This window comes from Bactrocera dorsalis, chromosome 1 (assembly GCF_023373825.1).
Source record: "Bactrocera dorsalis isolate Fly_Bdor chromosome 1, ASM2337382v1, whole genome shotgun sequence".
Classification (NCBI taxonomy): domain Eukaryota; kingdom Metazoa; phylum Arthropoda; class Insecta; order Diptera; family Tephritidae; genus Bactrocera; species Bactrocera dorsalis.
Window position 1 is genome coordinate 103790495 of NC_064303.1, and position 15534 is coordinate 103806028.

Sequence of the window (15534 nt, forward strand, 5' to 3'; positions counted from 1 at the left end):
CATTTGTACAGACATTAAAATATACATAGAGAACGATAAAGTTGAGTAGAAGTGCTGCAGCAACTTGGTTTGGTTAAATGTTTTAGACCCACACTTTTTAGCCGTACTAACCAAAGCAAAAACAAAAACAAATACCTATATACATTGGTGTTATATACATAAACGAATGCTGTAGAGTAATAATAGACGAAGAAGTGATCAATATACACACATGAAGTCATGCATAGTTAGATTTTCAAAAAACAAAGCAAATATATATTATATAATCATTGAAAAATATACACGAATGTCTGCAATAGTCTTAGAAACAAACGAAAATGAGTCCAAGCAAGCAAGAGTAGTAAAACTCTATTATAAAGAAAAATAAAAATTACAATAAAAACAAAAATTACAATAAAAAACAAAAATAACAACAAAAAAATAACAACTAAAACAAAAATAATAATAAAAACAAAAACAACAACAAAAACATGTACAACAAACTACAAATCAAACTGTGTAGATAAAATGGCATTTTACAGTTGATGAGTTAAAAAAAAATACAAAATGTAAAAAAAAAATAAAAATTGAAAAACCTCACGAATATTATTATAAAAAAAATTGGGCCAGAGAAAATGCATAACGTTGACATTTTCTTCTTTAAAAGTGTGATAGCAGTTTAGGAAGAAATCAGAAATATATATGCAAAGAGATTATATTAAAAAAAAATCAATAATAATAATAATTATGTATTAAGTTACTAAAAGTAGTTATTTTCGAAAAGTCATAGCAGTGGAGGCAGTAAAAAATATATGAATTATAAACATACATACTATACATTATAAAATGACATACCATTATATTATTTAAGTAAGAAACTATGAAGGAAACATTATACTCATACATATGTACATAAAAGTGAAAACAACTATGGATTTGTGTAAGAGAGAATTATGTTTATCCGTTATATACAAATGTGTATAAAATATGTGTGTGATGCCCATTTTCTTGTGGTTTTTTATTATTTTTTTCTCAACAATCATTTTTTTTTTAATTTTAACAAAATTTTTTTTTTTTAATTTCACGAATCATAATTTTAAAATTTTTTATAGTCTAAACATTTTTTTTTTTCAATTTTAATAGACATATATTTTTTAAATATTTTTCTTAAACATAATTTTTTTTTTTAATTTCAAGAAACATAATTTAAAAAAAATTGTTTGGTTTAAACATTTTTTTTTTAATTTTAGCAAACAAAATTTTTTGTTTTAAATTTTGTTAACATAATTTTTTTTCATTATACTTAAAAAAAATTCAAAAAAATTTATTAAGCACATTTAAATATTATTATTATTTTTGTATTTTATTTTGCACTGTGTTTCAAAAATATTTCATATACATACCTTTCGGGCCGTTATTGTTTAGTTACTAACAGCGTTGTAAATAACGCACAAAAAATTGCATTGACACTTGAATTAATTTTTTATTTCATTTTGTAATCCCAAATACGAGATTAAAAAATAAAATTAAATTAAATACGGTAATAAAAAATAAAAAACAAATTATGTGCGATTGAAAAAAAATTATAAAAATTTTTTATCCCACATATCAGTTTAAAAATACCACCAGATTGAAAAATAAATATTAACTTCACTTAAATTGAATTTTTAATTCCAACATCGGTACAAAAAAAATGAAAATGTAATTTTATTCAAAACATTGGGAACAAAAAATAAAAAAAAATATTAATTATAAAATCCGCTACCCAAAAACCACCAAATATTTTGAAATATTATAATTTTTTTAATTTAACTTAATTTCATTTTGTTTTATTATAATTTATTTTTATTATTTATTTATTATATTTTATTTTATCGAAATTAAAAAATATAAAAATTTTAATTGAAAAATTTGCAACTCAAAACTACCAAATATTTTGAAATCCATTTATTAATTTTATTTTATTTTGTTTTATTTTATTTTATTTTATTTTTTTTTTTTTTTTATTTTACTTTATTTTATTTTATTTTATTTTATATTATTTTATTTTAGTCTATTTTAATATTTTATTCTATTTTTTATTATTTTTTTTATTTTTGGTTTTTAACCTCAAAAATTTTGTTATAAATTTTTTTATCAAAGAAATTATAATAAGCTCATATTATACTAATACCGAAGCCTTTAAAAATGAAAGAGATCCATGGTAGGTTGAAACCCATCGGAAATGAGAAATAAAATAATAAACATTAAAACAAAAAAAATTACGTGCGATTTTGAGGTTATTTTTTCTGTTTCTTAGTAAATTTACCATAGTAACTTATACCATCCGAAAGTAAAGATTTTAACAAACATAAAGCCTACAAAATTTTTTAAAACCAGAAATTTTGTCTTCAGACTTTTTGTTTGAAAATTTAAGTTTTTTTTTCAATTTTAAGTCCGAGTAACGTTTCCTCCTTAATATTTTAATTAAGAAAAAACAGCATATTTGAAAAATAACAAGCCAAGTTCACATTAAATCTCGTAAAAGCAAAATTTTTCTGTTCCAAGAAAAATAAAAACGCAAAAATTTGTGTATTTCAGTAAAATTTTAGGTTATGTGAGAAAAGTCTGTATGCAAAAGTTATAGCTCTTTTCATTACCTACAACATTGCCATATTACGTTTTTCTGCACGACTCATAGTTTTGCCGCAATCGACTTAAACCGTTTCCCTCCTTTGAAAATTCAACCACAAACCTCCCCTTCCCGACCTCAGAGGGTCCGTTTACCTTTAATGTTTATTATTTTATCCTTCAATTCCGATGTACTACCGAACCGTCTTTAAGTTTTTTTTTGTTTTCAAAAATTAGCTACCCTGGTCTATAGATTATTTAAAAAATATTATTTTTCGATATTATAATTTTTAATAATATTTTTGTTATTAAAAAATAAATAATATTTTAACAAAACTTTTTTGTTAAAAATATAAGTTTATCTTACATTTGCACATATGTATGTATACATATAAACATAATTTTTTAATACACAAAAACAATAAAAACATATTCATAGTTGCTTGCCTACATACATACATATATATGTACACACTAATTTAGCAATGTAAAAATTGTATATGTATGGTGACCATCATGTAGATACGTACATACCTAATTAGCATACAAATATTTATAGCAAAAATGAAAACAAAAATGTGAAATACCTACAAGCATATTGTAAGTATTTATGTAAGCATATATACATATACACATATAAATAAATACCGAAAAGTATGTAAAACATGATGAGATTAAATATTGAAGCATTAAAAATAAATAAACAATACAAATACAAATAAAAAGCGGTTATTATTTTACTCATAAAAACAAAAATTTCACAATAAAAGTAAGTATTTCAATTATTTATACATATATTTTTAGCAAAATAATTTATTTATTTATAAAATAATACGCAAAATTCATAAATTACATTTATTTTTCATTAAAACAAGCATTTTATGCGTAAAAACCCATTTAAACTGCATATCTTTACGCTACAGTGTAGCTGCAGGCAGCGCTGCTTGCGCTCTGCCGGCAGCGGCACAAATTTCTGTTGCCGAAAAATGCCACATTACACCAGGCGCGCATAACAGCCCAGCAAGTGGCGGCGGTGGAAAAAGCGCAAAATATGTTATATACTTTAAGGCGTCAATGACACAGTGCCGGCCAAATAATTGAGCAACACGTTTTTCTTAACACAGGGTGTGCCAAAAATCCGAAAATAATAAAAAAGACTGCATTTTTCTTTTCTACTGAAATATTTTTATTAAATTATTGCTCGCACATCTTTTACATGTACATTCATTCATTCATTTTGTTAATTGTTCTTTTGTTTATATATTTATTTATTTATATTTTATTATTATATTGTATTTTTTCGCACTTTCGTATGAAGTAGTCGCACACATAATTATTTGCTTGCCTTCGTTTTACAATGATTTTTGAATATACAATTTCATGATCATAATTATGTATGTACTATGCAAAAATGTTTTTAGTTTCGTACTGCAAGTATGTTTTTTTAATTTTAATTTTACATAACGCTAATGTTGTGCATTTAAAAGTGAAATTTAAAATTTGGTAATTTATTAGTTTTGTTCTGCTTTTGCACATAAAATAATTTACAAATAAACGGCAAATGGCTTTGAAATGATCGAAAGGAATCGTCATATTTATGTATAAAGAAATGTATAAAGAATTTTGAATATGTATAAAGAAATTTGTGATTTTTTTGGATTTTCTACGTACTGCCTGGTGGGCCGCTGCTGGCCAACCAACTCAAAGGGTATTAAATTGGCGCTAATTGTGCTTGGATTGCGCTTATGTTCACTTTTGCTTAAACTTAATTATTTTTTGCTTGAATTTTTTTATTTTAATTTTTTTATTTGCCTTTCTTTGTTTTTGCTTACAATTTTTTTTACCTTCATTTCTCTGTTTTTGCTTTAATTTTACATTTTACTTAGCTTTCTTTTTTTTTGCTTTAATTTTACATTTTTCCTTGCTTTCTTTGTTTTTGTCTTTTTTGTTCTTTTTTTGTTTTGTTTTTGGTTTTAATGCTTACATTCTGACAGTAAATTGGTGCAGGTTTAGGTAGTTATACAAAAGCGTTTGTTCTTAGTCTGATTTTGGTGTTTTTGTTTAAGTTTAATTTTTTTATCGATTGCTTTCTACTGCTATTTCATTACATTTGACAATTAAAAATCGATTTTGAAAGACTTTTTACGCGCAATTGTTTTTTTTTTGCAAATTTCTGTGAGTCTTAGACTTTAACTAGCTTTGTTTTTGTTTTTCTTGTTTTTATTATTTACTTATGTATTAAAATAGTTGTAAGCTTAACATATGTAATCTAATTGCTGAATTTATTACAATTTCGTTAAACTTTTGTTTAAAAGGTGTTTTTTCTGCTTCATACTTGCTCACTTTGTTCGCCTGCCCACAAGTGACATGTTTTTTTTTGTTGTGATTATAAATATATTATAGTTTACATAATATGTTGCAGTTTACGTTTAATGTTAGTTGAGTTTAAGTTCTTGCTTAGTTTTGTTTGTTAGTATCAACTTATGCAATCATTGTGCTACGAGTGTATAAATTTACATAAAATGGTTGGTTGGTTGTAGTTTCACAAACTACTGTTTTTGTTGTTTTTTTCTTTATTTTTTAATTTTTGATTTTATTTCTTTTCATTTAATTTGTTTACTGTTACACTGCATGTATATGTTTATATGTTGCTGTTGTTGTTTTTGTATGTTAGTAGTAATGTTCGTTTTATCATCGCTCCTCAATGATAGTTGTTCGTATTTTTAGTGTATTTTAAGGGTATTTTGTTGCGGTTTTTGACTTGTTAGTTTTGTTGCATTTAAAATTTCACTTACAGACTAAATTACAAATATTGTTGTTTTTTTCTTTATGTGTGTATATATTGTATATATATGTATATGTAGCTATTTGCATTTATTGCACATTGCGTAAAATTATAACGCAAGCACGCCGATTAGTATGCTGTCGCAAGCGGTTTTGTTATTTTATTTGTTGTTGTTGTTTAGTGTAAAGCTGTTACAATTGCATTTATTGCATAATCTTAATTCATTGCTTTTCTCCTACTTATATAAACTTAAAATGCGAAAAATACATACTCACAAGTGTTTAGAAATTAAATCGTAACAAAATTTATAAATAATGAGAAACTTTTAAAAATAAAAATAGTACGTTATGTATGGTAAAAAAAAATACGCAAGGCATGTAACAAATATCAAAATGGTAGACACAAATGTTCAACACAATAATTTAATAATTTTTTTTTTTGTTTTTTATCAAACTAAAATTTATAAAATCTACTAACTTTAAAATTATGTAAGTTTTAATATGAAAAAATATATGAAAGAGCAAAAAGTAAAAAAAAAGATATGTATTTATAGCCAGCAGAGATCCCGCTCTGTTGTTGGAAAAGGAATTAAAATAAAATAAATCTTACTTGTATGTATGTAAGTATATATGCGTGTATGTATCATTACAGTCAATGCGCATAAAAAATATATTTAATATTACACTTGAAAAAATCACTAAAATTATAAGAGTATAAATACAAAAAAATTGAGCAAAAAAAAAATTTTTTGTACATGTACTAAACAAGTGACAAATGTTGACGCAGATCGAATTGAAATTTGCTATTTTGTCACGCTATTTTGTTTTATGTTTCATTTGTTGTTAAATGAATATTAAAAAAAAGGTTAAAATATATTTTAAACATAATTTCTCGAAGCACAACAAAAATGCGTTAATTAAAAAAAATACATATGTACATACATACACACTTACAAATTTATAATTTAAGAAAGAAAATTTAAAAAGGAATACAAAAATAATCAAAAAAAAGAATACAAAAAGAATAAAAAATATAATTAAAAAATTAAAAAAAAAATATAAAAAAATAAAACATAAAAATATAAAACATAAAAAAATATAAAAAAATATTAAAAAAAATATTAAAAAAAATAAAAAAAACGAGTAAAAAAGCTATAGCTTTGCAGTAAAAATCGTGAGACCGTTTCTCGGGCAGAAAATGATACTGAAACGTGAAATTTATGAATTTTCGGTCGTAAAAAGGCATTAATAGCTTAATGGATTTAAAATTTCTCAACATCAAGCAATTTTTTTTTTACAATTTCATAATAAAAATATAAAAAAAAAAATATTTACAGAATTTATATAAAAAATTGAACGCATACATATATTACAAAATTAATTTTTCATTATACGAAACACACATATTATTCAGTATTTTAATGTCTCAAAATGGTTCATAAATAAATGTTAGACAATATTTATACAATTATGTAATGCTGCTTTTACTTTGTAAAATTTTGTGCGTGCGTAGAGTTGAAGTTTTAAAATTAAATATGATTTTTTCTTACAAAAAACGGTATTCAAAAAACATGAATTACAATTTAATATTTATAAAATTAATTTTAATATTTATAAAATAAATTTTAATGTTTATGAAATCAATTTTAATATTTATGAAGTCAATTTTAATATTAAAAAATCAAATTTAATGTTTATGAAATTAATTTTAATATTTATAAAACCAATTTTACAATTAAAAAAATTTATTTTTTTAAATTAATTTTAAAATTCATAAAATCAATTTCAATATTTAAAAAATTAAATTTAAATTAACAGCAATTCTTTGAAAAATTGCGTTTATTTCATATTTTTAAGAAACTGATAAATTTAAAATTGTTTACTCTAATCGATTATTCGTTTTACAAGCATATTTTTCTTTAAATATACATACGTAATATGTATGCATGATTATATTTTTTTTAACACAATAATAAAATGCTTGTAAAAATCACAAAAAATATACAATAAACAAGCAAGCAATGCACAATTGAAAGAGACAAATTTAAGTGGTTATCAACACAGCTCGGTTACAAGCAATAACGCATTATAAAAATGTTTAGTTTTATATGTATGTACATATATATAAGACTTTTGTTTTTTTTTCTATAAATTACAAAAATTAAAAATAAAAACCTGAAACATTAAACATTAGATTTATCATTATAATTAGGTTAGTTTTATGTTAAAAAGTTCAAATATATGTGTATATGTATGTATGTATATATTTGAACTTTGCATTTAATAAACTACTCGTACAATTAGACGGTGGTAGTCCCACATTTTCACTAAACTTTAGCACTAATAGATTATATGTATATATGTATATTAAATAATTTTTGTTTTTTCGTTTTAACTCTTCTTGTTGCTGTTTGCATGTCCTCATTTGCATTTGATTTTTTGTCATTTTGGTATTTCACACTTACATATCATTACACATAATTAACCGGCATTCGCTTTTACTTAGTTACAGCTGATTGTGTTTGTTCTACATATTGTTGCTTTAATTTGCGTTTCCGTCTTTTTTCATTTTAGCAACGCCGCCGAAAATAAAGTCCTTTTTTGTTTGGCGTTATCATTTCTTCTACTAACTTTCTACAATTTTATATAGATTTCTTGGCGATTTGTTCTTTGTTTTATCGTTTTGTTTTTGTTGCATTTCCAATTGCGCGCTCATTTCATTATCAACTGCCGCCGTGGCCCCTACTACTGCAATGGCTGGAACATGTTTAATGCTACAAGCCGATCGAATGCAGTACAAAGTCGAGTTCTTTGTTTGTTGTCACGTCCTCTGATTGTTGTTGTTGTTGTTGCTGTAATTGTGGTGGTTCTTGTTGTTGTAGCTGATTAATTGATAAATTGATTGTTGCAGTTGTATGATTTGTATTAGTTGCTGTTGTTGTTGCTGTTGCTGCTGTCACAGTTGTTGTCTTCGCACATGCCAACGTCTCGGCCGCACCGGCACTAGCCGCCGGCACCATCTTATCACTTAGCGAAGACTATGTTAACAAACGGCCACGGCTACCCTTGCCAATCGGTCTTCCCTAGAGTGGATGTAACTTGGTTGTGTGTACCGTTAGCGCGCTGCGCTGTGTAAAACGCTTGTCGCAATAGGGGCAGGTGTATGGCTTTTCACCAGTATGTGTGCGTATATGCTTGGTGAGGTAATCCTTGACACTGAAACGTTTCTCACAGTAGATACAATTAAACGGTTTCTCACCTGCATCAAATTCATATTCATTTGCATTTTTGCAGCCGATGTAAGCAAAATAGATACAGATAGAAAAAGGAAAAATGTAAACATGAGCCATATTTATAGATGATTAGTATAATATGTATATGCAGTCAGCTGCGTGGCCATGACCAATGATTTGTTGAACTAACAAATGTAACAAACTATAACAACTAATAATTAATAACAAAATTACAAACAGTTCAACAAATCAGCATTTTAGGCTATGGCATTAGCAGAAATTTTTTATAAAAAAAATTCAACATGATTTTTTGTTTTTGTAATCATACAATAAATACAATACAATACGTTTGATGAGATGGAGGAAAATGCGAAATTGTTGTGATGTGGGTGGTGGCTTAGTGGCAATAGGCGGACAAATAACTATTTATACTTATGTTTAATAAGCGAGTGCTTAGAAATGATCACAGATGCGGCTGCCTGAATGTGATCACAGCGGCGCTGCTATGATGGCCAATTGAAGGTATTATTATTATTGTTTTAGACACTACAAACTTCTATTGCAAAGGTGCGTTTAATAAGTAATATTTTAATCTATGAAAATTGCGGAATAGAATGCTTATAGTCTTACTTTTTAACTTTTTTTATTACATATTAAAACGCTATGTTTCATAAATATTTCACTGTTCTGACACTAAGGTAATTGCGCATTAATAAAGTATAAATATAAACATAGGTAATTGTTTTGGTTAAAGCAAGCTGAACAAATGTGTCAATTGTATCAAGAATATGTTTGGAAATCATCATAATTTCTGTGACTTTGAAAGTGTCATATGCCGGCAAATATACAAAATTCATAACAAATTTTAGTATACTATTTACTTTCGAAATCCTTTTTTTTTATTTTTAATAAACTTTTTTTACGCTTCTATTGGCCATCACATCAGTTTATTTAGTTTTTAGCTTTTATTTTTTTATTTTTGCAATAGAAATGAGCAAACAATGAGATGGAATTTTATTGTTTGTCATGAACGTGCGCGCAATAATAATTTGCAATAGCTTTCTAGTTTAAATGAAAATAAATCACATTCAAAATAAATATTTAGATATGGAATTTGAATTACTAGATATTTTTGTTTTGTTTTTCTTTAGATTAACGTACTTAAAAAATACACTGCATTTAGCTGAGCTGAGAATAGTTTGAATTGTTTTTTGGTTTTGAATTTGTGGTTTGATTTTTAATTGGTTTTGTGGTTTGAGTGGATTTGACTGATTGATTGATTGAATTGAACTGAGTTGAGCTGATTGATTGACTGACTGATTGGTTGATTGATTTTTGCAAAATATACTATATTCTCTCACCCGTGTGAGTTGTTAAATGTTTGTTCAGGTAGTCCTTTACAGTGAATTGCCTGCCACAATATCCACATCTAAAGGGTTTCTCACCTGTATGAATGCGCGTGTGCTGTTTGAGGGTGTTCGATTGGGTGAATGACTTGCCGCAGTAGGAGCACGTGTAGGGACGTTCTTTGGGCGTGACGCTGCGTGGGCGCAAACGACGATTTTTTTTGGTTTTGGTTAACAGATAGAAAACAGAATAAAAATTAGTTAATAAATATCACAATTGTCGAAACAAACATTTAGATTAATAATTAAACATTTAAGACATACAGAATACGCAATGCTCGAAATTTTTTTTTGCATTTTAAAAAATACCAATCAATTTCACGATTTCAATTATAAGAAATTTCGTTCAAAGCGTTTCTACATAAACAAGAATAAAAATATTATAAAAATTAACATATAATATGAATGTGCAATGATTACTCTGCTTCGCCTGTGTGTATCTTGCGGTGCATTGCCAATGTGCCGGGCGTTTTGAAGGTTTTCGGACATTCTGGACATTTATGACGCACTTTGTTTCCTGCTGCAGGTGTGGCTGCTGTGGTACTGCCTGCTGCTGGTGTTGTGCCTGTCGCATTTGCGGCGCCGGTAGCAGTTGCTGTGCTAACTACAACGCTGGTAGCTCCAGCCGGTTGCTGGATTGTATACACCGGCACTGAGGCCTGCTCTATATCACCATTGCCATCGCTAATGCCAAGTGGTTCTTCCTTGATTATCACATGTGGATGGCCTTCGGTGTTGCCATTGCTATTTTTATTTAGTTTTACGGTTAAGGGCGGTACTTTCAATTGAGTTGCTTGCTGTTGATTTGCCAGTGGCGGGGTCGGTTGCTGTTGCTGTTGTTGCTGCTGTTGCACCTGTTGTTGCTGCTGATCGAGCAAATCAGGTTGTGGCTGCCGCTGGCTTTCAAGCAAATCTGGTTGTTGTTGTCGCTGTTGGTGTTGTTGTTGCTGTTGCTGCTGCTGATGTTGTTGCACCTGTTGTTGATGCTGTTGCTGCTGCACCTGTTGTTGTCTTTGCTGCTGCTGTTGGTTCTGTCTAGAATTCAATTCTTCCGGTGGTATAGTATTCATTTCCTCAGGCGGTATTGAAGGCATTTCCTCCGGCGTTTGCGGAGGTTCAGGTTGATCCATATAGGGTGGTTGCTGAGGCGCAGTCATATTTGATGCGGTGCTAACAGAGCCACAGTGCATACACTTAAACTCATCACCTTCGTGCAGCGTAACCGATGAAATGCCGTAAATCCCACAGGCCATACAACGCGCTAAGAACGCCGTTGATTGATGTATTATACGATGGTGTTCGTCCAGTTCTTGCGCAGAACCAAATTTCTCTTCACAACTCATGCAGGGATACTCGATTTTCATAGGGTCAGTGACAGGTGCATTTGGTTGTGGAACACCACTCAATAACAGACCACCTACACTTGCACCGCCACCACCTACGACACCGCCGCCGCCAATCATGCCAGCCGATATGCCATGGCATAGTTGCATATGCTCCTGGGCATGTTGAGGTCTTTCAAATTGTTGCCCACACATCGGGCAAAAACTAGCCGATGTAATAACTCCGCCGTCCATTGCCAAATTTGGAAGGAATGATGTTTTCAATGTGTCCATGGTACCGGCTGCCGATGTAATTGTTGATTGTGGTACTGTGCTCTCTGGTCGGGACAGCCGCAGTTCCTGTGCATTAGAGGACGATTTCAACATAATTTCATCAAACAAAGCAACGTTTCAACAAATGCGATGAAAATTCTACAGAAATAATGCGTTAAAGCGCGAAAGCACAATTAGTGGTGTTGTTCGTTCACTTGGTTGTGACGTAGGCGAGGCAAGGGCGAATGTGGTAAGCAAGCGCGCAACAATATATGACAGCACCTATGTATGTATGTATTTTTCTCCCCTTTTACCTACAGCAGTAGCATGCAATTGCCGCGCGGCAAAGATTTGCATTTAATGAAAAAGCAAAGTGTTAATTAGCGTAGACGATTTGTAGCTTCAACAATGGTATTCCATTCGTTGTTCATTTCACAATGATTTTTTTTGCATTTTCTGCAATTTTGTCTTTGACTCCTACTCTATATCACTTTTTCTCCCTTGTTCATGCTATCATCCTTCCACGATCTTTTTTCGTTTGTCGTTGTCTGTCGTCGCTACTAATTCCAATTTCGGAATTTCACTTTTTCTTTACTTTCGCATTTTTCGGACGCAATTTTGTCACTGCTCCGCGCTTTTCTTGCTGCTTCTTTTATTGCGACGACTGCTGTTGGTGTCGCTGCTGCTGTATACTCATCCACCGTTTGCCCCCCACAAACACAGCGGATAAATTTACTACCTCTTTCCACTAGCGCTCCGTTCTACACTGCTCTTTGCAACTGCTGCACAACACTTACATACAGACGGATTCCGTCGTTGATTCGGTACTTCCACACACTTCCAGCTATTTTTTGCGCCTACTCGTCAAAAGAGTCGATTTTCATCCTTTTTTGGTAATCACTGACAATATTTTGAAGGTTTTGATTTGGATTTTGCCCTTGAGTAACTATAAAGCGCAAATGGTCAACAGAAATTAAATACACCAGAAAGTGAAAATCTCGGTGAACTGATGAAAACTTTTTGGGTTCCTTTTTGTTCTGCCAAAAACTTAGCATTGCCAGAGTAGAAATACGAAACTTATGTTCAAAAGTAGCACGTCAAATGGAGTCCACATAGAATGGAACATAACTTAAATATGTATGGTAAATATTTTAGGATGCATTTTATGTGCATACATTTTCTAAATATGATAGTTAAAAGTAAAATTTGTCAAAAACATACACAATAACGTTAATTTATAACACCGTTTAACAAGGTGATAAATTTAATTGACTTCTTCAATAACTTAAGATTTTAAATTTCACATGGATCATCCTTTACTTACAGAAAGTGATTTTAAATCAAATCAAAAACAGGACACCCCTAGGACAGCCCAATTCCTTAAGGTTTTTTACAAGGTAGACTAAGCAGACAGCGTCTTTGGAGATGTTGAAAAGCAAAAAAAAACTATTGCTTATTTATATAAATTATGAATGTACATAATAGCATATTAAACTAAGTAAATGGTGCAATAAAAACACAAATTTTCTATTTTTATAATTTTTTTATTATTTATAAAACCCGTACATGTTTGATGGTCACACGTAAATTGGAAAGGACCTAAAAATATATAAAAGAAAAAAACCATTACAAAAAGTCCAAGTTTATTTACTGAAAAAAAATTTTATTTCAAAAAAACTCAGTTCAGTTATGGTAGACAAAAATCATTCAGCAAAAGTCTGACGCATTTGCTAAATCGTCATTGTGTTTCAGAAACTAATCAAACAATTTTCAATGTTTACCTTAAAATTAAGCTCTCAATAAGCAGACACCACCAGCATTCTTGATTTTGTCTTCAGCTTTCTTTGAGAAATATTTGGCCTTAACAATAATGGGCTGCTTGGGCAAATGTCCACGACCCAATAGTTTGTAGTAACCCTTAAAGAGAAAGTAAAATAATTTAGTAAATTGTATAGAAATATCATATTCTAAGGTAGTATAATGTATTTTTAACGAGTAAATTTCTGTTTAATCTGAAAGGCTTTCGCTACATGGGGAGAGCAATTGTACGGTCGCATTCAGTCCGCCCGACGCCTTAGAATGTATCTTCATTTTAAACAGAAATCAAACTGCAATTTACTTTAATAGTAAATAAAAAACTTACGAATTGCACCAAATCAACGACTGGGGCTTTGTTGCTCTTCTCCTTTTGCAATTCCTCTAATTTATCAGCACCGACCAGAGACCACAATTTGTCCAAATTGATTGTTGGGCAGAATTTGTGTTGGCGACGCAAGTGGAAGTTTCTCATACCAACTTTGCCGAAATAGCCAGGATGGTATTTGTCGAAGTTGATACGGTGGTGGTGCATACCACCAGCATTACCGCGACCACCAGGATGCTTACGGTGCTTGCCAATACGACCATGACCATGGCTCACATGACCACGCAGCTTTCTGGTCTTCTTCCTTTTGATGTTCGACTACAAATATACAGTTTTAATAACTATTTATTTTCAGGGCACACGTGTTTGGTTTGTAAAATACATCGGCTGTCACAATTTCATTTTCAGGTTAAATACACACTTTAACATAAAATTTGTTCCGTTCTCATTTTTAACACCACGCATATATAAAATATTCTTATTTTGAAACTTTGCTCTGCTGAATGCATCTTTTTTATCAAAAATATATGTTAATTATGACAGCCAAGCACACTGCGACGTCCACTCACCATCTTGAAACTTTACGAAAGAACGAAAGAAAGGAATAAGTTAAGTTGGCTGCCCATGTTGGCTGTCATTATGTCAAAGTCCAATAAGTGCGCTATATTATTTCCGCTTACAGGGTTGCTTTTACTTCTTTTAACTAATTAGGTTCATTTCTAATGGATAATCAAATTTTATTAAAAATCGGTTATTTGGTTAGTATGATTCCCTGAAAAAAGAAAAATATTTTTTTTAACAATTAGGTAATTATTAATATAATTTTCTAATTGGTATTAAAAAATATATACATATAACATGAACCAACATTTTCTGCAAATAGAACAGAATATTAAAGATATTATATTAAAAATGGAATGCAATTTTTTAATAAAAAACTTCTTAAAATTAAAAGAAAAAAAAAATATTTTATAAGCTTCTAATTCAACTACTCTTATATTAATAAAATCATAACATTTTATCTTAATTTGTTTTTATAGTTTTTTTATTATGATATTAATACAACGACATATTTAACAAAATCTTTAAACTTCATCAATTAACCGAAAGCGTTGGTGTTGAGGTTCTGGAATAACATTGAAAAACTTCTTATATATCGTTTGTCCCTCGCGGCCAGCGTAGTTTCTCTGCACCCAAGTGTGATCCCAATTCGGATCCAACTGCTCACATGTAACGTATACTCGACCGTGCTCCATTGCGTAGAGCGTTCCATTTCTACCAAAACCAACCTGCATAAGAGGTGTTAATATATCTATACATTGATGTTTTTTTTTAATTTTAGCATACATTCATCCCTGGATGAAAACGAGTCGTTAATTGTGTTGCGAGCAAAGTGCCCTGAGAAACCCAATGTCCATCTTGGACACGCCAACCTCGATGTTTTGGCCTAGGGTGTCCTTTTTTATTACGAGTACTGCCTCCGGTCTTTTTGCTGGCATTACGTATGGTTGCTGTCATATAAACGCAGAGAATTTGTTAAGCACTTTTAATTGTAGTAAACGAAATACTTACTTATTAAGGGTTGATCCGCTTTTAAGCTAAGCAGAGACAACTTTTGCATTATAGTAAAAGACATTGTGTTTTACTTTAATTTATAAATATACAAAGTAAAAAGTAAGCAATGATTCCATAAGCAGTAATCTCCTAGAACCACAAGCACAGCGTAAAATCAAATGTCACTTTCAGCTGTTATACTTTTTATAGGGTTGCCTCCATTTCTTTTT

At 29.7% G+C, this 15534-nt stretch overlaps 3 protein-coding genes and 1 long non-coding RNA gene across 6 annotated transcripts; 1 reads left to right on the plus strand and 3 right to left on the minus strand.

Moving 5' to 3' along the window:
- Positions 1-8455: 8455 nt before the first annotated feature.
- On the minus strand, positions 8456-12640 carry LOC105231239 (chorion transcription factor Cf2). Of its 3 annotated transcripts, XM_011212432.4 has the most exons (4): positions 12405-12640; positions 10433-11694; positions 9968-10146; positions 8456-8632 (listed from the first exon to the last, which is right to left on the minus strand). In XM_011212432.4, the coding sequence occupies exons 2-4, from the start codon at positions 11626-11628 to the stop codon at positions 8457-8459; spliced, it is 1551 nt and encodes a 516-aa protein (XP_011210734.1). In that variant the 5' UTR covers positions 11629-11694; positions 12405-12640; the 3' UTR covers position 8456. The 3 variants fall into 3 exon arrangements, with proteins under 3 accessions (XP_011210734.1, XP_011210732.1, XP_011210731.1); XM_011212430.4 differs by having other exon boundaries at positions 10052-10146; positions 10433-12640; XM_011212429.4 differs by having other exon boundaries at positions 10433-12640.
- Positions 12620-13242, plus strand: LOC125776234 (uncharacterized). Its single transcript, XR_007421518.1, has 2 exons — positions 12620-12749; positions 12934-13242. It is a non-coding gene; the product is annotated as an uncharacterized LOC125776234 (long non-coding RNA).
- On the minus strand, positions 13131-14381 carry LOC105231240 (60S ribosomal protein L27a). Its single transcript, XM_011212433.3, has 4 exons — positions 14320-14381; positions 13751-14068; positions 13389-13524; positions 13131-13206 (listed from the first exon to the last, which is right to left on the minus strand). Exons 1-3 carry the CDS (start codon positions 14320-14322, stop codon positions 13396-13398), a joined length of 450 nt encoding a protein of 149 aa, XP_011210735.1. The 5' UTR covers positions 14323-14381; the 3' UTR covers positions 13131-13206; positions 13389-13395.
- A 385-nt stretch (positions 14382-14766) lies between these two features.
- LOC105231241 (39S ribosomal protein L27, mitochondrial) lies at positions 14767-15491 on the minus strand. Its single transcript, XM_011212434.4, has 3 exons — positions 15323-15491; positions 15098-15261; positions 14767-15039 (listed from the first exon to the last, which is right to left on the minus strand). The coding sequence occupies exons 1-3, from the start codon at positions 15384-15386 to the stop codon at positions 14836-14838; spliced, it is 432 nt and encodes a 143-aa protein (XP_011210736.1). The 5' UTR covers positions 15387-15491; the 3' UTR covers positions 14767-14835.
- Positions 15492-15534: the final 43 nt, after the last annotated feature.